Below are 26,192 nucleotides of genomic sequence, written 5' to 3'. Positions count from 1 at the left end.
CCCTATATAGTGCACTACTGTTGACCAGGGTCCATAATCCCCACAGGCCCTGGTCAAAAGTAGTGCACTATATAGGCAATAGGGTGCCAATTGGGATGAGACCATAGCCTGCTCAGAGAGAGACGTTTTGGTTCCCCTCAGAACCAGACTGGGCCTGCTAATGGAGGTGGGATGGGGCATCCAGACCTTAGCAGTTAGAGGGGAACAACAGAACAATGCAGGTCTTGTAGGGGAGCTGTCTACCAACAACACACTCTGTTACAGTCACTCTCTGAGATGATGGTGGGGCTGAAATACCAAACAAATCATTTCAACAATGTGACAGATCTCAATTCTGGACTGTCATACGGGGGGGGGGGGATTGGAATTTTGGGGGCGGTGAAATTGCTCTGAGAATGTTGACTGACTCAAACCAGTTGTTGTGATCTGATAGACAGTTATATATATCAGTTTGATAGCCACCTGTAACCGTAAATAAACTGTCTGCATAGTGAACTCTGACGGCCTTTCTACTCTCCCCTCTGGGTTTACAGTGTTGGGCCATGTCCCAAATGGAACCCTATTCCCTATATACTGTAGTGCACTACTTGTGACCAGAGCCCTATGTAAGCCCTGGTCAAAAGTAGTGCACTAAATAGGAGATAGGGTGCCCTTTGGGAGGCACCCCTGTTGTTTCTGTGCCGGACTTTCCCTGGCAGTGATTTCTATCTGTGTGGCTGTCAGTGGAAGAGCCTGGAGTGTTCCACTGTTCCATTCCACTGTTGTGTTCTATTGTGGAATAGCCTGGAGTGTTCCACTGTTCCATTCCACTGTTGTGTTCTATTGTGGAAGAGCCTGGAGTGTTCCACTGTTCCATTCCACTGTTGTGTTCTATTGTGGAAGGGAAGGAGTGTTCCACTGTTCCATTCCACTGTTGTGTTCTATTGTGGAAGGGAAGGAGTGTTCCATTGTTCCATTCCACTGTTGTGTTCTATTGTGGAAGGGAAGGAGTGTTCCACTGTTCCATTCCACTGTTGTGTTCTATCGTGGAATAGCCTGGAGTGTTCCACTGTTCCATTCCACTGTTGTGTTCTATTGTGGAAGAGCCTGGAGTGTTCCACTGTTCCATTCCACTGTTGTGTTCTATTGTGGAAGGGAAGGAGTGTTCCATTGTTCCATTCCACTGTTGTGTTATATTGTGGAAGGGAAGGAGTGTTCCACTGGTCCATTCCACTGTTGTGTTCTATTGTGGAAGAGCCTGGAGTGTTCCACTGGTCCATTCCACTGTTGTGTTCTATTGTGGAAGAGCCTGGAGTGTTCCACTGTTCCATTCCACTGTTGTGTTCTATTGTGGAAGAGCCTGGAGTGTTCCACTGGTCCATTCCACTGTTGTGTTATATTGTGGAAGAGCCTGGAGTGTTCCACTGTTCCATTCCACTGTTGTGTTCTATTGTGGAAGGGAAGGAGTGTTCCACTGGTCCATTCCACTGTTGTGTTCTATTGTGGAAGAGCCTGGAGTGTTCCACTGTTCCATTCCACTGTTGTGTTCTATTGTGGAAGAGTCTGGAGTGTTCCACTGTTCCATTCCACTGTTGTGTTCTATTGTGGAAGGGAAGGAGCGTTCCACTGTTCCATTCCACTGTTGTGTTCTATTGTGGAAGGGAAGGAGTGTTCCACTGTTCCATTCCACTGTTGTGTTATATTGTGGAAGAGCCTGGAGTGTTCCACTGTTCCATTCCACTGTTGTGTTCTATTGTGGAAGGGAAGGAGTGTTCCACTGTTCCATTCCACTGTTGTGTTCTATTGTGGAAGAGCCTGGAGTGTTCCACTGTTCCATTCCACTGTTGTGTTCTATTGTGGAAGAGCCTGGAGTGTTCCACTGTTCCATTCCACTGTTGTGTTCTATTGTGGAAGAGCCTGGAGTGTTCCACTGTTCCATTCCACTGTTGTGTTCTATTGTGGAAGAGCCTGGAGTGTTCCACTGTTCCATTCCACTGTTGTGTTCTATTGTGGAAGGGAAGGAGTGTTCCACTGTTCCATTCCACTGTTGTGTTATATTGTGGAAGAGCCTGGAGTGTTCCACTGTTCCATTCCACTGTTGTGTTCTATTGTGGAAGGTAAGGAGTGTTCCACTGTTCCATTCCACTGTTGTGTTCTATTGTGGAAGAGCCTGGAGTGTTCCACTGTTCCATTCCACTGTTGTGTTCTATTGTGGAAGAGCCTGGAGTGTTCCACTGTTCCATTCCACTGTTGTGTTCTATTGTGGAAGAGCCTGGAGTGTTCCACTGTTCCATTCCACTGTTGTGTTCTATTGTGGAAGAGCCTGGAGTGTTCCACTGTTCCATTCCACTGTTGTGTTCTATTGTGGAAGGGAAGGAGCATTCCACTGTTCCATTCCACTGTTGTGTTCTATTGTGGAAGGGAAGGAGCGTTCCACTGTTCCATTCCACTGTTGTGTTCTATTGTGGAAGGGAAGGAGCTTTCCACTGTTCCATTCCACTGTTGTCTTCTATTGTGGAAGGGAAGGAGCGTTCCACTGTTCCATTCCACTGTTGTGTTCTATTGTGGAAGGGAAGGAGTGTTCCACTGTTCCATTCCACTGTTGTGTTCTATTGTGGAAGGGAAGGAGCGTTCCAACCGACAGGCAGTAGGGAGAGAGACATGTTTGGCCTTGGTGATGTCACAGTGGCCCCGTGGCTGACTGGCCACAGGTCAGAGGTCAGAGGCTGAATGGTGAACAACATGTCTACCAGTCCTGTCATGAGGGTTATCCTCTATGTGTCCCAAATGGAATCATATTCTCTATATAGTGCACTACATTTGACCAGGGCCCATAGGGCACCATATATAGACTCGGGTGCCATTTGCGACACTGATTATGTCTACTAGAGCAGGTCATCCTCATTGAGACAAACACCAATCCTCTAGTACCAGAGAGGTCTTTCCTCTGGTCATGTCTTTATACACCCTTTCCTCTGGTCATGTGTCTTTATACACCCTTTCCTCTGGTCATGTCTTTATACACCCTTTCCTCTGGTCATGTCTTTATACACCCTTTCCTCTGGTCATGTGTCTTTATACACCCTTTCCTCTGGTCATGTCTTTATACACCCTTTCCTCTGGTCATGTCTTTATACACCCTTTCCTCTGGTCATGTCTTTATACACCCTTTCTGGTCATGGTCATGTTCAACCTTGTCTTTATACACCCTTTCCTCTGGTCATGTCTTTATACACCCTTTCCTCTGGTCATGTGTCTTTATACACCCTTTCCTCTGGTCATGTCTTTATACACCCTTTCCTCTGGTCATGTCTTTATACACCCTTTCCTCTGGTCATGTGTCTTTATACACCCTTTCCTCTGGTCATTTAGTGTCTTTATACACCCTTTCCTCTGGTCGTGTCTTTATACACCCTTTCCTCTGGTCATGTGTCTTTATACACCCTTTCCTCTGGTCATGTCTTTATACACCCTTTCCTCTGGTCATGTCTTTATACACCCTTTCCTCTGGTCATGTCTTTATACACCCTTTCCTCTGGTCATGTCTTTATACACCCTTTCCTCTGTCATGTCTTTATCATGTCTTTATGCTTTACACCCTTTCCTCTGGTCATGTCTTTATACACCCTTTCCTCTGGTCATGTGTCTTTATACACCCTTTCCTCTGGTCATGTGTCTTTATACACCCTTTCCTCTGGTCATGTGTCTTTATACACCCTTTCCTCTGGTCATGGCTTTATACACCCTTTCCTCTGGTCATGTGTCTTTATACACCCTTTCCTCTGGTCATGGCTTTATACACCCTTTCCTCTGGTCATGTGTCTTTATACACCCTTTACTCTGGTCACGTGGCTGACTTTAGTCAACACTACTGAGCTGTTACAGTTCCCTGGTGTTACAGGGTCAGGTGTAGTTAGCAGCACTGACATTACAGTGACAAGTCAACACTACTGAGCTGTTACAGGTCCCTGGTGTTACAGGGTCAGGTGTAGTTAGCAGCAACATTATTGTTGCTAGTGGGTTAGGTTACATTATACCATTACATCCCCTGGCTCCTCATTAGAGAAAAGCCCCTGCTCTACAGACACAATGCTGAGCGGGATGACCAGCGTAGAGGGCTGGGGTAGAGAGAGACTGGACTTTCCAGGCCGGGGGTTTGTGTCCACTCTTCTCTGTCCGTGACGTCACCCGTCCAGATGTTTCCCCCGTCTCTAATGGAAAGGCCATCACGCAGGATGTGTCCTGCCACCTACTGACTTCCTGGAGAGTTAGAGGGTGGCTGGGTGGGTGTGTGTGTATGTCACAGCTCTGAGGTCCCACAACCCAAGCAGAAACACGACAGGGACACTCTCTCTGTTATGCTGTTTTAAGGGTTATTCCACAAAATGAATGCCTTTTGTGTCCCTTTGTTATTTAAAGTAGACATTGTGCACAAATATTGAATTTTTAAAAGCCTGTTATATTAAATGAAGTTTCCTTTATTATACTGTAGACCACATGGACAATTATATAAACCAGATGTTTCTCTGTAAATAAAGACCTGTAGAAGTGTTCCCTCTGTGACTTGACCACATGGACAATTCTATAAACCTGATGTTTCTATATACTGTAAATAAAGACCTGTAGAAGTGTTCCCTCTGTGACTTGACCACATGGACAATTCTATAAACCTGATGTTTCTATATACTGTAAATAAAGACCTGTAGAAGTGTTCCCTCTGTGACTTGACCACATGGACAATTCTATAAACCAGATGTTTCTATATAAATAAAGACCTGTAGAAGAGTTCCCTCTGTGACTTGACCACATGGACAATTCTATAAACCAGATGTTTCTATATACTGTAAATAAAGACCTGTAGAAGTGTTCCCTCTGTGACTTGACCACATGGACAATTCTATAAACCTGATGTTTCTATATACTGTAAATAAAGACCTGTAGAAGTGTTCCCTCTGTGACTTGACCACATGGACAATTCTATAAACCTGATGTTTCTATATACTGTAAATAAAGACCTGTAGAAGTGTTCCCTCTGTGACTTGACCACATGGACAATTCTATAATCCAGATGTTTCTATATACTGTAAATAAAGACCTGTAGAAGTGTTCCCTCTGTGACTTGACCACCTGGACAATTCTATAAACCTGATGTTTCTATATACTGTAAATAAAGACCTGTAGAAGTGTTCCCTCTGTGACTTGACCACATGGACAATTCTATAAACCTGATGTTTCTCTGTAAATAAAGGCCTGTAGAAGAGTTCCCTCTGTGACTTGACCACATGGACAATTCTATAAACCAGATGTTTCTATATAAATAAAGACCTGTAGAAGCGTTCAGCTGTAGAACTTTTTGAGGATCTGGGGACCCATGCCAAACTGTTTCAGTCTCCTGAGGGGGAAAAGGTGTTGTCGTGCCCTCTTCACAACTGTCTTGGTGTGTTTGGACCATGTTAATTCCTTAGTGATGTGGACACCAAGGACCTTGAAACTCTCGACCCTCTCCACTACAGCCCCATCAATGTGAATGGGGGCCTTTCCGGCTCTCCTTCTCCTGTAGTCCACGACCCTCTCCACTACAGCCCCATCGATGTGAATGGGGGCCTGTTCGGCTCTCCTTTACCTGTAGTCCACGACCCTCTCCACTACAGCCCCTTCGATGTGAATGGGGGCCTGTTCGGCTCTCCTTCTCCTGTAGTCCACGACCCTCTCCACTACAGCCCCATCGATGTGAAGGGGGGCCTGTTCGGCTCTCCTTCTCCTGTAGTCCACGACCCTCTCCACTACAGCCCCATCGATGTGAAGGGGGCCTGTTCGGCTCTCCTTCTCCTGTAGTCCACGACCCTCTCCACTACAGCCCCATCGATGTGAAGGGGGGCCTGTTCGGCTCTCCTTCTCCTGTAGTCCACGACCCTCTCCACTACAGCCCCATCGATGTGAATGGGGGCCTGTTCGGCTCTCCTTCTCCTGTAGTCCACGACCCTCTCCACTACAGCCCCATCGATGTGAAGGGGGGCCTGTTCGGCTCTCCTTCTCCTGTAGTCCACGACCCTCTCCACTACAGCCCCATCGATGTGAAGGGGGCCTGTTCGGCTCTCCTTCTCCTGTAGTCCACGACCCTCTCCACTACAGCCCCATCGATGTGAAGGGGGCCTGTTCGGCTCTCCTTTACCTGTAGTCCACGACCCTCTCCACTACAGCCCCTTCGATGTGAATGGGGCCTGTTCGGCTCTCCTTTACCTGTAGTCCACGACCCTCTCTCCACTACAGCCCCATCGATGTGAAGGGGGGCCTGTTCGGCTCTCCTTCTCCTGTAGTCCACGACCCTCTCCACTACAGCCCCATCGATGTGAATGGGGGCCTGTTCGGCTCTCCTTTACCTGTAGTCCACGACCCTCTCCACTACAGCCCCATCGATGTGAAGGGGGGCCTGTTCGGCTCTCCTTTACCTGTAGTCCACGACCCTCTCCACTACAGCCCCTTCGATGTGAATGGGGGCCTGTTCGGCTCTCCTTCTCCTGTAGTCCACGACCCTCTCCACTACAGCCCCATCGATGTGAAGGGGGGCCTGTTCGGCTCTCCTTTACCTGTAGTCCACGACCCTCTCCACTACAGCCCCATCGATGTGAATGGGGGCCTGTTCGGCTCTCCTTCTCCTGTAGTCCACGACCCTCTCCACTACAGCCCCATCGATGTGAATGGGGGCCTGTTCGGCTCTCCTTCTCCTGTAGTCCACGACCCTCTCCACTACAGCCCCATCGATGTGAAGGGGGCCTGTTCGGCTCTCCTTCTCCTGTAGTCCACGACCCTCTCCACTACAGCCCCATCGATGTGAATGGGGGCCTGTTCGGCTCTCCTTCTCCTGTAGTCCACGACCCTCTCCACTACAGCCCCTTCGATGTGAATGGGGGCCTGTTCGGCTCTCCTTTACCTGTAGTCCACGACCCTCTCCACTACAGCCCCATCGATGTGAATGGGGGCCTGTTCGGCTCTCCTTCTCCTGTAGTCCACGACCCTCTCCACTACAGCCCCATCGATGTGAATGGGGGCCTGTTCGGCTCTCCTTCTCCTGTAGTCCACGACCCTCTCCACTACAGCCCCATCGATGTGAATGGGGGCCTGTTCGGCTCTCCTTCTCCTGTAGTCCACGACCCTCTCCACTACAGCCCCATCGATGTGAATGGGGGCCTGTTCGGCTCTCCTTCTCCTGTAGTCCACGACCCTCTCCACTACAGCCCCATCGATGTGAATGGGGGCCTGTTCGGCTCTCCTTCTCCTGTAGTCCACGACCCTCTCCACTACAGCCCCATCGATGTGAATGGGGGCCTGTTCGGCTCTCCTTCTCCTGTAGTCCACGACCCTCTCCACTACAGCCCCATCGATGTGAATGGGGGCCTGTTCGGCTCTCCTTCTCCTGTAGTCCACGACCCTCTCCACTACAGCCCCATCGATGTGAATGGGGGCCTGTTCGGCTCTCCTTCTCCTGTAGTCCACGACCCTCTCCACTACAGCCCCATCGATGTGAATGGGGGCCTGTTCGGCTCTCCTTCTCCTGTAGTCCACGACCCTCTCCACTACAGCCCCATCGATGTGAATGGGGGCCTGTTCGGCTCTCCTTCTCCTGTAGTCCACGACCCTCTCCACTACAGCCCCATCGATGTGAAGGGGGGCCTGTTCGGCTCTCCTTTACCTGTAGTCCACGACCCTCTCCACTACAGCCCCTTCGATGTGAATGGGGGCCTGTTCGGCTCTCCTTTACCTGTAGTCCACGACCCTCTCCACTACAGCCCCTTCGATGTGAATGGGGGCCTGTTCGGCTCTCCTTCTCCTGTCGTCCACGATCAGCTCCTTTGTCTTGCTCACATTGAGGGAGCAGTTGTTGTCCTGGCACCACACTGCCAGGGGTCTGACCTCCTCCCTATAGGCTGTCTCGTTGTTGTCGGTGATCAGGCCTACCACTGTTGTGTTGTCAGCAAACTTAATGATGGTGTTGGAGTCGTGCTTAGCCACACAGTCGTAGGAGGTGTTTAGTCCTAAGGTCCTTAGCTTAGTGATGAGCTTTGTGGGCACTATGGCGTTGAACGCTGAGCTGTAGTCAATGAACAGCATTCTCACATAGGTATTCCTTTTGTCCAGGTGGGAAAGTGTGGAGTGCGATTGAGATTGAGTCATCTGTGGATCTGTTGGGGCGGTATGTGAATTGGAGTGGGTCTATGATTTCCAGCATGATGGTGTTGATGTCAGCCATGACCAGCCTTCCAAAGCACTTCATGGCTACCAAATCTAATTGAATTGAATTGGTCACATACACATGGTTAGTAGATGTTAATGCGAGTGTAGCGAAATGCTTGTGGAAATGCTACCGACGTGAGTGCTACGGGGCAGTAATAATTTAGGCAGGTTACCTTCGCTTTCTTGGGTACAGGGATTATGGTGGTCTGTTTGAAACATGTAGGTGTTACAGACTGGGTCAGGGAGAGGTTGAAAATGTCAGTGAAGACTCTTGCCAGATGGTCTGCTCATGCTTTCAGTACATGTCCTGGTAATCCGTCTGGCCCCACGGCTTTGTGAATGTTGACCCATTTAAAGGTCTTGTTGACATCGGCTACGGAGAGCGTGATCACACAGTCGCCCGGAACAGTTGGTGCTCTCATGCATGCTTCAGTGTTGCTTGCCTTGAAGCGAGCATAAAAAGCATTTAGCTCATCTGGTAGGCTCGTGTCACTGGGCAGCCCGCGGCTGGGTCTCCCTTTGTATTCTGTAAATAGTTTGCAAGCCCTGCCACATCCGACGAGCATCAGAGCCAGTGTAGTAGGATTCAATCTTAGTCCTGTATTGACGCTTTGCCTGTTTGATGGTTCGTCTGAGGGTATTGCAGGATTTATTATAAGCGTTGGGATTTTTGTGCCATGATAAGGTCAGTGACGACAATATCTCAGTGTTGTGCCAAAGTGTTTTCACTGTGGGTGTGCACTGTGGGTGTGCACGGTGGGTGTGCACAGGTTATATAAGAAGTCTTTATGCTGAATGTTGGCCTCAAGCAAGGAACACTTTTCATACGTACAGTAGCTGAGATAAAACCTGCCAATGTCTGCACATGTTCATTACCAACGGCTGATCTATGAGCTTCATCATTACATCATGAAGGGGACAGGTGAACTAACTATATTTGTAAAAACTCTCTCTCTCTCTCCCTCTCCCTCTCCCTCTCTCTCTCTCTCTCTCTCTCTCTCTCTCTCTCTCTCTCTCTCTCTCTCTATATATATATATATATATATATATATATATATATATCTTTCTTTGCCCCCTGTCTCTTTAGCCATGTGACATCCATTTGACATCCGTGGACAATAATGTAACCATGTCTACCAGGACTGAGTTCTGGACAGTTGTATCCAGAGCCCCTGTCTGCTCTGTAACCTCTCCTCTGTCTTCCTCCTCCTCTCCTCTTTCCTCCTCTCCTCCTCATCTCCTCTCCTCCTCTCCTCCTCTCCTCCTCTCCTCTCCTCCTCTCCTCCTCTACTCCTCTCCTCCTCTCCTCCTCTCCTCTTTCCTCCTCTCCTCTCCTCCTCTCCTCCTCTCCTCCTCTCCTCCTCTCCTCTCCTCTCCCCAGAAAGGACTGTATCTAATCCACCTCTCCCCTCCTCTCCTCTCCCCAGAAAGGACTGTATCTAATCCACCTCTCCCGTCCTCTCCTCTCCCTAGAACCTCTCCCCTCCTCTCCTCTCCCTAGAAAGGACTGTATCTAATCCACCTCTCCCCTCCTCTCCTCTCCCTAGAAAGGACTGTATCTAATCCACCTCTCCCCTCCTCTCCTCTCCCTAGAAAGGACTGTATCTAATCCACCTCTCCCCTCCTCTCCTCTCCCTAGAAAGGACTGTATCTAATCCACCTCTCCCCTCCTCTCCTCTCCCTAGAAAGGACTGTATCTAATCCACCTCTCCCCTCCTCTCCTCTCCCCAGAAAGGACTGTATCTAATCCACCTCTCCCCTCCTCTCCTCTGCCCCTACAGGACTCTGAGTCCCTGGACAGTTGTATCCAGAGCACCCTGTCTGCACTGTACCCTCCATTCAGTGCCACCGCATCCACCGTCCTGTGGCAGCTGTTCAGCGTGGTGGAGAGACAGTACCGTGGGGACGGACTCCGATGCCTCATCGACTTCTTACTTCCTGCCAAGAGGATCCTGCAGAGCATCCAACAAGAGACTTGTGTGAGTGGAGTGGAGGGGTGGTATGGTGAGTGAGTGAGTGAGTGAGAGAGAGAGAGAGAGAGAGAGAGAGAGAGAGAGAGAGAGAGAGAGAGAGAGAGAGAGAGAGAGAGAGAGAGAGAGAGAGAGAGAGAGAGAGAGAGAGAGAGAGAGAGAGAGAGAGAGAGAGAGAGAGAGAGAGAGAGAGAGGGAGGGGGAGGGAGGGAGGGAGGGAGAGTACTCTACAAAGCAACAGTTCAGGAAGTTTTGAAGTGAATATGAATGCTTTGGAAACGTAACACAGGCAGCTTCCCTTTCCTGTAGAACTATTGGAGCTTTGGAGTGAGATGCTCTATGTGAACCTTGATCTCTTCTGACTTTAGTCTCACTGAAGAGACATCATGGGGCTATAAGGCTGAGAAAAGACAGAGAGGAAGGAAATAAACTGAACCCAAAGATCAACTATAAAGTGGAGCAGACAGACGGAGACTATAAAGTCTGGCCAAAAGACTCCCATCATGGTTACTATTACTATTTTAATCAGCTCTAATCTAAACACAGATACACACCATTATAGACACCATTACAACACAGAACACTAATACACACCATTATAGACACCATTACAACACAGAACACGAATACACACCATTATAGACATCATCACAACACAGAACACTAATACACACCATTATAGACATCATTACAACACAGACCACTAAGAAGAATCAACAACAAGTGGGACACAATCATGAAGTGGAATGACATTTATTGGATATTTCAAACTTTTTTAACAAATCAAAAACTGAAAAATTGGGCGTGCAAAATTATTCAGCCCCCTTAAGTTAATACTTTGTAGCGCCACCTTTTGCTGCGATTACAGCTGTAAGTCGCTTGGGGTATGTCTCTATCAGTTTTGCACATCGAGAGACTGAAATTTTTTCCCATTCCTCCTTGCAAAACAGCTCGAGCTCAGTGAGGTTGGATGGAGAGCATTTGTGAACAGCAGTTTTCAGTTCTTTCCACAGATTCTCGATTGGATTCAGGTCTGGACTTTGACTTGGCCATTCCCAGTCTCAGGTCTTTTGCAGACTCCATCAGGTTTTCTTCCAGAATGGTCCTGTATTTGGCTCCATCCATCTTCCCATCAATTTGAACCATCTTCCCTGTCCCTGCTGAAGAAAAGCTGGCCCAAACCATGATGCTGCCACCACCATGTTTGACAGTGGGGATGGTGTGTTCAGGGTGTTGCTTTTACAGCAAACATAACGTTTTGCATTGTTGCCAAAAAGTTCAATTTTGGTTTCATCTGACCAGAGCACCTTCTTCCACATGTTTGGTGTGTCTCCCAGGTGGCTTGTGGCAAAATTTAAACAACACTTTTTATGGATATCTTTAAGAAATGGCTTTCTTCTTGCCACTCTTCCATAAAGGCCAGATTTGTGCAATATACAACTGATTGTTGTCCTATGGACAGAGTCTCCCACCTCAGCTGTAGATCTCTGCAGTTCATCCAGAGTGATCATGGGCCTCTTGGCTGCATCTCTGATCAGTCTTCTCCTTGTATGAGCTGAAAGTTTAGAGGGACGGCCAGGTCTTGGTAGATTTGCAGTGGTCTGATACTCCTTCCATTTCAATATTATCGCTTGCACAGTGCTCCTTGGGATGTTTAAAGCTTGGGAAATCTTTTTTGTATCCAAATCCAGCTTTAAACATCTTCACAACAGTATCTCGGACCTGCCTGGTGTGTTCCTTGTTCTTCATGATGCTCTCTGCGCTTTTAACGGACCTCTGAGACTATCACAGTGCAGGTGCATTTATACTGAACTTCTGGAGAGAGTTTGCTGCACTGAAAGTAAAGGTAGCTGAATCATTTTGCATGCCCAATTTTTCAGTTTTTGATTTGTTAAAAAAGTTTGAAATATCCAATAAATGTCGTTCCACTTCATGATTGTGTCCCACTTGTTGTTGATTCTTCACAAAAAATACAGTTTTATATCTTTGTTTGAAGCCTGAAATGTGGCAAAAGGTCGCAAAGTTCAAGGGGGCCGAATACTTTCGCAAGGCACTGTATATATATATATATAGAGAGAGATAATGTGACAATATATATATATATATAGAGAGAGAGAGAGAGAGAGAGAGAGAGAGAGAGAGAGAGAGAGAGAGAGAGAGAGAGAGAGAGAGAGAGAGAGAGAGAGAGAGAGAGAGAGAGAGAGAGAGAGAGAGAGAGAGAGAGAGAGAGAGGGGGAGAGATAATGTGAGAAGAAAAATATATATATATATATATAGAGAGAGAGAGAGAGAGAGAGAGAGAGAGAGAGAGAGAGAGAGAGAGAGAGATGAGTGTGAAATACCTCTGCTGAGAGGGTGAGGGGGGGAACAACAGAGAGAGACAGAGAGAGACAGAATGGATCATTGTTCATAGAAATCAGACAGAAAGCCATGCAGCCATTCTGCTCTGGAGCCACACAGAAACAGAGAGAAAACTCTGGAAGGAGACAGAGGTTGAGCCCCAAATGACACCTTATGGCCTACATAATGCACTACCAGGTCAAAAGTAGTGTACTATATGGGGAATAGGATGTCATTTGGGACACACACCCGGCCCTCCGGCTCTGAAAAGAGACCGTAACAGAGAGGAAACTGTGGTCTGCCTGAGAGCCTCGCTACCATCCCTCGGCTCAGGGGTCCAGGTTGTAATCTAATCCTGGCTCTCCCAGCAGCTTTAATTGCTGTGGGTTAGAGAGGGCTCCATGTCTCCATGACCAAAGGCCCTGAAACCCTATTCCTCTGTGTTCATCTGCTGTGATTACACTGTGATGGATAGCCTCACAGCCTCATAGCCTCATAGCCTCACAGCCACTCATAGCCTCATAGCCTCACAGCCACACAGCCTATTCCTCTGTATTAATCTGCTGTGATTACACTGTGATGGAGAGCCTCATAGCCTCATAGCCTCATAGCCTCATAGCCTCATAGCCTCATAGCCACACAGCCTATTCCTCTGTATTCATCTGCTGTGATTACACTGTGATGGAGAGCCTCATAGCCTCATAGCCTCATAGCCACACAGCCTATTCCTCTGTATGCATCTGCTGTGATTACACTGTGATGGAGAGCCTCATAGCCTCATAGCCTCATAGCCACACAGCCTATTCCTCTGTATGCATCTGCTGTGATTACACTGTGATGGAGAGCCTCAAAGCCACTCATAGCCTCATAGTTTTACCTCAAATCAAATCAAACCAAATGTATTTGTCACATACACATGGTTAGCAGATGTTAGTGCGAGTGTAGCGAAATGCTTGTGATTCTAGTTCCGACAATGCAGTAATAACCAACGAGTAATCTAACCTAACAATTCCAAAACTACTGTCTTATACACAGTGTAAGGGGATAAAGAATATGTACATAAAGATATATGAATGAGTGATGGTACAGAACGGCATAGGCAAGATGCAGTAGATGGTATCGAGTACAGTATATACATATGAGATGAGTAATGTAGGGTATGTAAACAAAGTGGCATAGTTTAAAGTGGCTAGTGATACATGTATTACATAAAGATACAGTAGATGATATAGAGTACAGTATATACATATACATATGAGATGAGTAATGTAGGGTACCTAAACATTATATGAACATCACTATCTAAGCCTGGTTAGCCACTGAGAAAAACGCCCAGAGTGTTAGAGGCTTTGTGTCAACACCAATATGATCAGTAGGCAGGCAACACTGGCTATTTCAATGCTTTTCCTACACTTTTACAGCAGTTAAGCCAATGAAAAATAGACAAAAAAAATGGCGTACTATTCCCTATTTAGTGCACTACTTTTGACCATAAGGCTCTGGTCAAAAGTAGTGCACTGTACGATATAGTGCAATTTGGGACACAACCCCTGAGTACTGTTTCTCTACTGTTAAGAGCTCTTTGTATGACAGTGTCATAGTTTGGAGGTTGGGTTGTGGTTGCTTAGTAACCGGGCCTGATCGGGCAGGTTTCGCTAGCCTCCAGGATTCTGAGGAATCAGCTCATTGGAATGACGTTGAAAAGAGAACGATGATTCACTCAAGTGCTATGAAAAGAGGGTGCCTCTCTTTAAAAGTGGAATGTATGTTTGAGCCTTTTACACTGCATTCAGGAAGTATTCAAACCTCTGGACTTTTTACACATTTGGTTACGTTACAGCCTTATTCTAAAAAAAAATGTTTTTTTAAATCCTCATCAATTGACTAGCAATACCATAATGACAAAGCCAAAAACAGGTTATGAGAATTTTTTGCTAATTTATAAAAAATAATAAACACTAAAATGTTCAAATCCTGTCGCTGCAGGATTATTTTGCTGTGACAAATTAAGAGCTTACATCTGTGAAGTGTATGTTTATTTCACCTTTATTTAACCAGGTAGACTAGTTGAGAACAAGTTCTCATTTGCAACTGCAACCTGGCCAAGATAAAGCAAAGCAGTTCGACACATACAACAACACAGAGTTACACATGGAATATTCAAAACACAATAGAAAAAAAGAAAACAAAAAGTCTATATACAGTGAGTGCAAATGAGGTAAGATAAGGGAGTTAAGGCAATAAATAGGCCATGGTGGCGAAGTAATTACAATATAGCAATTAAGCACTGGAATGGTAGATGTGCAGAAAATGAATGTGCAAGTAGAGATACTGGGGTGCAAAGAAGCAAGATAAATAAATAAATAAATACAGTATGGGGATGAGGAAGATAGATGGGCTGTTTACAGATGGGCTATGTACAGGTGCAGTGATCTGGGAGCTGCTCTGACAGATGGTTCTTAAAGCTAGTGAGGGAGATGTGAGTCTCCAGCTTCAGTGATTTTTGCAGTTTGTTCCAGTCATTGGCAGCAGAGAACTGGAAGGAAAGGCGACCAAAGGAGGAATTGGCTTTGGGGGTGAACAGTGAGATACACCTGCTGGAGTGCTTGCTACGAGTGGGTGCTGCTATGGTGACCAGCAAGCTGAGATAGGGCGGGGCTCTACCTAGTAGAGACTAGTAGATAACCTGTAGCCAGTGGGTTTGGCGACGAGTATGAAGCGAGGGCCAACCAATGAGAGCATACAGGTCGCAGCGGTAGGTAGTGTATGGGGCTTTGGTGACAAACGGATGGCACTGTGATAGACTGCATCCAATTTGTTGAGTAGAGTGTTGGAGGCTATTTTATAGATGACAGTCTATAAATGACACTTTATAGATGACACTTTATAGCCGAAGTCGAGGATCAGTAGGATGGTCAGTTTTACGAGGGTATGTTTGGCAGCATGAGTGAAGGAGGCTTTGTTGCGATATAGGAAGCCAATTCTAGATTTAATTTTGGATTGGAGATGCTTAATGTGAGTCTGGAAGGAGAGTTTACAGTCTAACCAGACACCTAGGTATTTGTAGTTGTCCACGTATTCTAAGTCAGAGCCGTCCAGAGTAGTGATGCTGGACGGGCGGGCAGGTGAGGGCAGTGATCGATTGAAAAGCATGCATTTAGTTATACTTGCATTTAAGAGCAGTTGGAGGAGAGTTGTATGGCATTGAAGCTTGTCTGGAGGTTAGTTAGCACAGTGTCCAAAGAGGGGCCAGAAGTATACAGAATGGTGTCGTCTACGTAGAGGTGGATCAGAGAATCACCAGCAGCAAGACGAACATCATTGATGTGTACAGAAAAGAGAGTCGGCCCGAGAATTGAACCCTGTGGCACCCCCATTGAGACTACAAGAGGGCCGGACAACAGGCCCTCCAAAACACACTGAACTCTATCAGAGAAGTAGTTGGTAAACCAGGCGAGGCAATCATTTGAGAAACCAAGGCTGTCGAGTCTGCCAATAAGAATGTGGTGATTGACGAGAGTCGAAAGCCTTGACCAGGTCGATGAATACGGCTGCACAGTAATGTCTCTTATCGATAGTGGTTATGATATCGTTTAGGACCTTGAGCGTGGCTGAGGTGCACCCATGACCAGCTCTGAAACCAGATTGCATAGAGGAGAAGGTACGGTGGGATTTGAAATGGTTGGTAATCTGTTTGTTGACTTGGCTTTCGAAGACCTTAGAAAGGCAGGGTCTGTATCAGTTTGGGTCTAGTGTGTCACCCCCTTTGAAGAGGGAGATGACCGTGGCAGCTTTCCAATCTTTGGGAATCTCAGACAATACGAAAGAGAGGTTGAACAGACTAGTAATAGGGGTTGCAACAATTTCAGCAGATAATTTTAGAAAGAGAGGGTCCAGATTGTCTAGTCCAGATTGTCTAGCCCAGCTGATTTGTAGGGGTCCAAATTTTGCAGCTCTTTCAGAACATCAGCTATCTGGATTTGGGTGAAGGAGAAATGGTGGGGGCTTGGGCGGGTTGCTTTGGAGGGTGCCAGGCAGTTGACCGAGGTAGGGGTAGCCAGGTGGAAAGTATGGCCAGCCGTAGAGAAATGCTTATTGAAATCCTCAATTATAGTGGATTTATCGGTGGTGATAGGGTGTCCTAGCCTTAGAGCAGTGGGCAGCTGGGAGGAGGTTATCTTATTCTCCATGGACTTTACAGTGTCCCAGAACTTTTGGGAGTATGTGCTACAGGATGCACATTTCTGTTTGAAAAAGCTAGGCTTAGCTTTCCTAACTGCCTGTGTATATTTGTTCCTAACTTCCCTGAAAAGTTGCATATCACGGGGGCTATTCATTATATTTGTTCCTAACTTCCCTGAAAAGTTGCATATCACGGGGGCTATTCGATGCTAATGCAGAACGCCACAGAATAGTTTTGTGCTGGTCAAGGTAAGACAGGTCTGGAGTGAACCAATGACTATATCTCTTCCTAGTTCTACATTTTTTGAACGGAGCATGCTTATATGTCTATAGCAAGTGGCAATGGTGAGAGCATGTCTATAGCAAGTGGCAATGGTGAGAGACTTGTTTCTGGAAAGGTGATTTTTTTAGAAGTAGAAGCTTGAATTGTTTGGGTACAGACCTGGATAGTAAGACATATCTTTGCAGTAGATTGCAACACCGCCCCCTTTGGCAGTTCTATCTTGGCGGAAAATGTTATAGTTAGGGATGGAGATTTCAGGGTTTTTGGTGGTTTTCCTAAGCCAGGATTCAGACATGGCTAAGACATCCGGGTTGGCAGAGTGTGCTAAAGCAGTGAGTAAAACAATCTTAGGGAGTAGGCTTCTAATGTTAACATGCATGAAACCAAGGCTTTTACGGTTACAGAAGTCAACAAATGAGATCACCTGAGGAGTGGAAATGGAGCTAGGCACTGCAGGATCTGGATGAACCTCTACATCACCAGAGGAACAGAGGAGAAGTAGGATAAGGGTTTGGCTAAAGGCTAAACGAACTCGATGTCTTGCACGTTCCGAACAGAGAGGAAAAGGGGCAGGTTTCTGGGCACGATAGCATAGATTCAAGGCATAGTGTACAGACAAGGGTAAGGTAGGATGTGAGTACATTGGAGCTAAACCTAGGCATTGAGTAATGATGAGAGAGATATAGTCTCTAGAGACGTTTAAACCAGGTGATGTCATCGCATATGTAGGAGGTGGAACAACATGGTTGGTTAAGGAATATTGAGCAGGGCTACAGGCTCTATAGTGAAATAAGACAGTAATCACTAACCGGGACAGTAATGGATGAGACATATTGATATTAGAGAGAGGCATGCGTAGCCAAGGGATCATGTTGGTCCAGTGAGTGGTTGGGCTGGCTGGAGACACGGTGATTCAGACAGTTAGCAGTCCATCTCTCCCTACCTGGTGCAGCCCTGTGGTTTCACACTGCTCCAGTCTCTCTAATCTGTTGTCCATCTCTCTATACCTGGTGCAGCCCTGTGGTTTCACACTGCTCCAGTCTCTCTAATCTGTTGTCCATCTCTCTATACCTGGTGCAGCCCTGTGGTTTCACACTGCTCCAGTCTCTCTAATCTGTTGTCCATCTCTCTATACCTGGTGCAGCACTGTGGTTTCACACTGCTCCAGTCTCTCTAATCTGTTGTCCATCTCTCTATACCTGGTGCAGCCCTGTGGTTTCACACTGCTCCAGTCTCTCTATACCTGGTGCAGCACTGTGGTTTCACCCTGCTCCAGTCTCTCTAATCTGTTGTCCATCTCTCTAAACCTGGTGCAGCCCTGTGGTTTCACACTGCTCCAGTCTCTCTAATCGGTTGTCCATCTCTCTATACCTGGTGCAGCCCTGTGGTTTCACACTGCTCCAGTCTCTCTATACCTGGTGCAGCACTGTGGTTTCACCCTGCTCCAGTCTCTCTATACCTGGTGCAGCCCTGTGGTTTCACACTGCTCCAGTCTCTCTATACCTGGTGCAGCACTGTGGTTTCACCCTGCTCCAGTCTCTCTATACATGGTGCAGCCCTGTGGTTTCACACTGCTCCAGTCTCTCTATACCTGGTGCAGCACTGTGGTTTCACCCTGCTCCAGTCTCTCTATACCTGGTGCAGCCCTGTGGTTTCACACTGCTCCAGTCTCTCTAATCTGTTGTCCATCTCTCTATACCTGGTGCAGCACTGTGGTTTCACCCTGCTCCAGTCTCTCTATACCTGGTGCAGCCCTGTGGTTTCACCCTGCTCCAGTCTCTCTATACCTGGTGCAGCACTGTGGTTTCACACTGCTCCAGTCTCTCTAATCTGTTGTCCATCTCTCTATACCTGGTGCAGCCCTATGGTTTCACACTGCTCCAGTCTCTCTAATCTGTTGTCCATCTCTCTATACCTGGTGCAGCCCTGTGGTTTCACACTGCTCCAGTCTCTCTATACCTGGTGCAGCACTGTGGTTTCACCCTGCTCCAGACTCTCTATACCTGGTGCAGCCCTGTGGTTTCACACTGCTCCAGTCTCTCTAATCTGTTGTCCATCTCTCTATACCTGGTGCAGCCCTGTGGTTTCACACTGCTCCAGTCTCTCTATACCTGGTGCAGCACTGTGGTTTCACACTGCTCCAGTCTCTCTATACCTGGTGCAGCACTGTGGTTTCACACTGCTCCAGTCTCTCTAATCTGTTGTCCATCTCTCTATACCTGGTGCAGCCCTGTGGTTTCACACTGCTCTGGTCTCTCTATACCTGGTGCAGCACTGTGGTTTCACCCTGCTCCAGTCTCTCTAATCTGTTGTCCATCTCTCTATACCTAGGGAAGCCCTGTGGTTTCACACTGCTCCAGATAATCTACAGATGTAGGGTCATCATTTGATCACTCTTTTGTTGCTGATAATTTTCCTGATTTACCTAAATTTGCTGAAAAACCCACACTAACACGTGATTATATTAACAGTATTGCAATTGAAATGTAACCTACTTTTGGCCAGCTAATAGCCTAACCACCGATCAAGCAACATTATGGACTAAACGTTCAAATCCTGTTGCTTCAGGATTCTTTTGCTGTGACAAATTAAGAGCTTACATCTGTAAAGTGTATGTACGTGTATATCAGAGGAGTTGGATACAGCAGAAGACACATTTCAGTCTGGTATGGGTTAATAAAGTATTGTCTTCCTCTACAGGTGCGTTTCCACGGCCGGCTGTTCTATCATGAGGGTTGGCCCTTCTGCATCAACGAGAAGGTGGTCTTACAGCTCGCCCCGCTCCATAAGGTCCGTCTGAAGCAGGGAGACTTCTACCTACAGGTGGTTCCTCTGGGCCGCAAGGCTGCCAAGCTGGTCATAAAATGTCTGTCGGCCAGTGGCCAGGCCATCGCAGAGATCCCCATCCCGGAGAGCATGTACGGCAGCGTCTTCACCGCTGACTTCCTGCAGAATGTGACGCGCGAGCGCAACCTCCATCCGCTGCAGAACTGGTTGCTCACCACCGGCACCGTCGTGTTCCGGACGCCGTGGAAGAACGTGGTGAATCCTCTGTTCGTCAGCAGCACGGCAGACACCATCATGCAGACGCGGGGCGACAGCACGAGCTTCCGTGGCCAGCTCAGCGCCTGCAGTACCAGTGGATCCACAGGCACCCTGGACTCCCACCGCAGCTCCCACGAATCACTACACTCCCAGGGGGCAGACTCTACCTTCTCAGAGCCTGCTATCCTGAGCAGGCGGGTACATGTAATGGACCCCAGCAGCACTAGTTGCAGGTCCCAACAGGATCCCAACCAGGGACTTCACCGGATGGAGAACCACAACCAGAACCACAGCCAGAGAGCAGCTCCTGACTCTCACTCCTGCAGCCCACAGACAGACAGGCTGGCTGGGGAGGGTGGTGGTGGTCCGGGGGAGGGCCAGTGGGAGGGGGAGGAGGGCCAGGGTGGGACCAGAGAAAGGACCAGGACCCTGTCGTTCAGCACCGACCTCAGTAACCCCAACCCTCGCCGGCCCCGCCACGCCAGGGACTCTGTGTCCTTCGAGACCCGGAGACTGTTCCGGAAGTCCTACATGGAGGCCCTGCAGAATCCCATGAACCTGGGCTCTAGCTCTGAGTCCATCCTGGAGGAGGGACCAGAGCACAGTCCTGCATGCCCAGGTCTCAGCCCACTCAGCCCCAGAGAAGATGCCTCATCTCCAACTTCGACCCCTGGTACCAGCCCCTCCACCCCCACCACCCAGAGAGAGCAGGGGCTCCGTGGGCTCAGGCTAGGGGGGACCAGGGCATGGCTGGGTGGAGACCCCGACTCCCCAAGACTCTCTCCCAGCATGCCTCTCCTGTACCTCCAGAGGGGTCTGAGGAACGCTGGGGCCCTGGAGACCCGGGCTGAGAGGCGCTCCAAGTCTCTGGAGAGGACTAACAAGGCAGCCCAGGTCAAAGGGCACCGGGCGCGCTCCTCCTCCGGGGGCTCGGCCAGCAGTGGGGTCTTCTCACCAAAGAAGCTGATGAACGGATATGCCCTGCGCTTCGGACGGCTGGACCTGGAGGCTGCCTTCTCCAGCTCAGACAGGAGGAGCAGTGTTAGAGAGGAGACAGGTAGAAAAACCTGATTAGTATAACATGTGACTGATTAGAATAACAGGTGACTGATTAGAATAACATGTCACTGATTAGAATAACAGGTGACTGATTAGAATAACATGTGACTGATTAGAATAGCATGTAACTGATTAGAATAACATGTAACTGATTAGAATAACATGTGACTGATTAGAATAACATGTCACTGATTAGAATAACAGGTGACTGATTAGAATAACATGTCACTGATTAGAATAACATGTAACTGATTAGAATAACATGTAACTGATTAGTATAACGTGACTGATTAGTATAACATGTGACTGATTAGAATAACATGTGATTGATTAGTATAACATGTGACTGATTAGTATAACATGTGACTGATTAGTATAACATGTGACTGATTAGAATAACATGTGAATGATTAGTATAACATGTGACTGATTAGTATAACATGTGACTGATTAGAATAACATGTGACTGATTAGAATAACATGTGATTGATTAGAATAACATGTAGGGTTTGTCCCACATGGCACCAAAAGGTCTCATAGGTCCGCATGGACTGAATATTATTATTATAGAGTCTTTGTCAAGGGTATTGTTTTAAACACTGCAGGAGTCAGGTATATAATGATCCCACTCGGGCTGTATAGACCAAGGTTATGGGTTTGACTCCTGGAGTCTGGTATGTAGTGATCCACATGGGCTGTATAGACCAAGGTTATGGGTTTGACTCCTGGAGTCTGGTATGTAGTGATCCACATGGGCTGTATAGACCAAGGTTATGGGTTTGACTCCTGGAGTCTGGTATGTAGTGATCCACATGGGCTGTATAGACCAAGGTTATGGGTTTGACTCCTGGAGTCTGGTATGTAGTGATCCACATGGGCTGTATAGACCAAGGTTATGGGTTAGACTCCTGGAGTCTGGTATGTAGTGATCCACATGGACTGTATAGACCAAGGTTATGGGTTTGACTCCTGGAGTCTGGTATGTAGTGATCCACATGGGCTGTATAGACCAAGGTTATGGGTTTGACTCCAGGAGTCTGGTATGTAGTGATCCACATGGGCTGTATAGACCAAGGTTATGGGTTTGACTCCAGGAGTCTGGTATGTAGTGATCCACATGGGCTGTATAGACCAAGGTTATGGGTTTGACTCCTGGAGTCTGGTATGTAGTGATCCACATGGGCTGTATAGACCAAGGTTATGGGTTTGACTCCTGGAGTCTGGTATGTAGTGATCCACATGGGCTGTATAGACCAAGGTTATGGGTTTGACTCCTGAAGTCCAATACAAGTATTCAGACCCCTTGACATGTCCACATTTACAGCTGTAATCTAAAATGTCCTTGTCAATCTACACACAATGCCCCACAACGACAAAGCAAAAACACCTATTTAGAACATTTCACAAATGTATTTCTAAATGAAAAGTATTCAGACCCTTTACTCAGTACTTTGTTGAAGCACCTTTGGCAGCGATTACAGCCTCGAGTCTTCTTGGGTATGACGCTACAAGCTTGGCACACCTGTATTTGGGGAGTTTCTCGCATTATTCTCTGCATGTGCAAAACATTTTTTCTAAAAACTTGTGTTTGCTTTGTCATTATGGGGTGTTGTATGTAGATTGATGTGGAAAAGGTCAAGGGGTCTGAATACTTTCCGAAGGCAACTGTATATAATGATCCACATGGGCTGCAACCCAAGGTTATGGGTTTGACTCCTGGAGTCTGGTATGTAGTGATGCACATGGGCTGTATAGACCAAGGTTATGGGTTTGACTCCAGGAGTCTGGTATGTAGTGATCCACATGGGCTGTATATACCAAGGTTATGGGTTTGACTCCTGGAGTCTGGTATGTAGTGATCCCACATGGGCTGCAACCCAAGGTTATGGGTTTGACTCCTGGAGTCTGGTATGTAGTGATCCACATGGGCTGTATAGACCAAGGTTATGGGTTTGACTCCTGGAGTCTGGTATGTAGTGATCCCACATGGGCTGCATAGACCAAGGTTATGGGTTTGACTCCTGGAGTCTGGTATGTAGTGATCCACATTTTATTTTACCTTTATTTAACTAGGCAAGTCAGTTAAGAACAAATTCTTATTTGCAATGGCAGCGTACCCCGGCCAAACCTGGACGACGCTGGGACAGTTGTGCGCCGCCCTATGGGACTCACGGCTGGATGTGATACAGTCTGGATTCAAACCAGGGACTGTAGTGATGCCTGCTTGCACTAAGATGCTGCATAGACCAAGGTTATGGGTTTGACCTCTGCTTGGGCTATTTATATGTATTGATTGAAATAGGAGTGAGGTCAGGTGTACTGATAGCTCAGTTGTTTGGAGCTTGACCTTTGTCAAAAGGTAAAAGTCCATTCAGTGGGCAAAACTGGTTGAAATTAAATGATCATTTCAACCAGTTTTTCCTTTGAAAAGACATATTTTCAACCAGTTTTTCCTTTGAAAAGACATATTTTCAACCAGTTTTTCCTTTGAAAAGACATATTTTCAACCAGTTTTTCCTTTGAAAACACATATTTTCAACCAGTTTTTCCTTTGAAAACACATCATTTCTACCAGTTTGCATGTTGGTTTTGGAATGTAACATCAACAGAGGCAGTAAAAGTCTAAACAAGACAGCTAAGTTTTGTGACACTGCGTTGGTGATTAGATTTCTCAACTCAAGCGTTGTCTTCAGTTTGGACAAACACTTTCCCTGGCATTGGGTCCAATAGAGATTGAATCATAACACCGGCTTCTCTCTCACTGTATCAAATGGTGTGGCCTCCGGGCTTGAAAACACGGTTTGTTTCCAGACAGGTTTAATGTTGTGGTTTCAGTGAGTAATTATGACCTGCAGTAATAGGGATCTGACATGAGGGTTACAGGCCTGTGTTTGTTTGGACTCACTGTTGATATGAGGAGACAGCTTGTAGTTCTCATGTGCTGATTTTTGGGTAGTGGTGGGGGAGGGGGTTCTGTGTGTGAGTAGATGCGCTTTCATATGTTATTAGACAGGTATGGCCCATCCCTGGAACAGCTCAGACGTGGTGTTGGACACACACACACACACACACACACACACACACACACACACACACACACACACACACACACACACACACACACACACACACACACACACACACACACACACACACACACACACACTGTTCTGTTGTTCTGTGCAGGGCAGGTATTGAAATGTGGAAAGTGTGTGAGTTGATTTCAAGGGATACTTTGGGATGTTGGCAATGAGGCCATTTATCTACGTCCCCAGACGCAGATCAACTCCTTTATCTACGTCCCCAGAGGCAGATCAACTCCTTTATCTACGTCCCCAGAGTCAGATCAACTCCTTTATCTACGTCCCCAGAGTCAGATCAACTCCTTTATCTACTTCCCCAGAGTCAGATCAACTCCTTTATCTACGTCCCCAGAGTCAGATCAACTCCTTTATCTACGTCCCAAGAGTCAGATCAACTCCTTTATCTACGTCCCCAGAGTCAGATCAACTCCTTTATCTACGTCCCCAGAGGCAGATCAACTCCTTTATCTACTTCCCCAGAGTCGCTAGGTTCACACACAGTGGCGCTAGGTTCACACACACAGTGGCACTAGGTTCGCACACACAGTGGTGCTAGGTTCACACACACACACACACACACACACACACACACACACACACACACACACACACACACACACACACACACACACACACACACACACACACACACACACACACACACACACACACACACACACACACACACACACACACACACACACACACACACAATGCAGTGGCGCTAGGTTCACGCACACAGTGGCGCTAGGTTCATACACACAGTGGCGCTAGGTTCACACACACACACACACACACACACACACACACACACACACACACACACACACACACACACACACACACACACACACACACACACACACACACACACACACACACACACACACACACACACACACACACACACACACACACACACACAGTGGCGCTAGGTTCACACACACAGTGAGATGACCTTCCAGTAAATGTGGCACTGGGCTGTGCTCGACTCTGGTCCCAGACATATGAGTTGCCTCCTGTACAATAGAATTCATTGTGCCCCCCTCCTGCACTGGGCCTGAATGCAGGGGAAAACCCCTTAACCTGTCCTCATGTAAGGTCCATTCACCTGAGTAACATGAGAAACGGTGAACCAACTGACTTTTTTCAGGACTTTATTCTGAAAACAAAACCCTCCCTCACTTTGAGAAGGGATGGAATTACCCCCGTCCACCATGTGAGATGGTAATGGCTGTGGTGACCATTGCTTCATTTTTTATTTATAGATGTATTATTTAACCTTTATTTAACCAGGTAGGCTAGTTGAGAACACCTTTATTTAACCAGGTAGGCTAGTTGAGAACACCTTTATTTAACCAGGTAGGCTAGTTGAGAACACCTTTATTTAACCAGGTAGACTAGTTGAGAACAAGTTCTCATTTACAACTGCAACCTGGCCAAGATAAAGCAAAGCAGTGTGACACAAACAACAACAACACAGAGTAACACATGAAATAAACAAACGTACAGTCAATACAAGCGTACAGTCATTCATGTCCCCCATGTGATTTCAATGCTTTGTATACTCAGTGTATATGTAGGGAATAGGGTACCATTTGGGATGCGTCCTATACTTGCTAGTCCAGACCGTTTCGTTCTCCGACAGACAGAAATGTGTGGCCAGGTCCTGGCTGCATTGATGGTGTAGAAGGCTGTGAAACGCTGTATACAACCCAGGCTTAACACTGGGTACAATGCAGGAGAGGCTTTGCTCTACATTTATAACTTCCTGACAAAACAAAGCAATGTAGGAAGTTTGCTGCAAACAGAATTACTGGCCGCACCGCCACAGCCAGTCACACAGGAAGTACTACATATAGTGCCTGAGGACAAAAGGGGACTAGGCTGGGAAGGGAGAGGCTAAGCTGGGAGGGGCTATGGTGAAAGGGGAGGGAACAGGCTGGGAGGGGAGGAGAGAGGCTAGGCTGGGAAGGGAGAGGCTAAGCTGGGAGGGGCTATGGTGGGAGGGGAGGGAAC

The 26,192-nt window shown here is 47.2% G+C and overlaps 1 protein-coding gene across 2 annotated transcripts in view; it reads left to right on the top strand.

Moving 5' to 3' along the window:
• Window positions 1–26,192, top strand: part of zgc:158766 (uncharacterized protein LOC100009641 homolog) — a 78,564-nt gene that overhangs the window by 9,517 nt on the left and 42,855 nt on the right. For both annotated transcript variants that reach the window (XM_046337038.1, XM_046337037.1), the window contains exons 2-3: window positions 9,993–10,190; window positions 19,687–21,088. In XM_046337038.1, the coding sequence (XP_046192994.1) occupies window positions 9,993–10,190; window positions 19,687–21,088 (1,600 nt within the window). The remainder of the gene's footprint in view (window positions 1–9,992; window positions 10,191–19,686; window positions 21,089–26,192) is intronic.

Source organism: Oncorhynchus gorbuscha, unplaced genomic scaffold, assembly GCF_021184085.1.
Source record: "Oncorhynchus gorbuscha isolate QuinsamMale2020 ecotype Even-year unplaced genomic scaffold, OgorEven_v1.0 Un_scaffold_1249, whole genome shotgun sequence".
Taxonomy (NCBI): domain Eukaryota; kingdom Metazoa; phylum Chordata; class Actinopteri; order Salmoniformes; family Salmonidae; genus Oncorhynchus; species Oncorhynchus gorbuscha.
The sequence above is the reverse complement of the archived record's forward strand: the minus strand, read 5'-3'. Positions and strand labels throughout refer to the sequence as shown.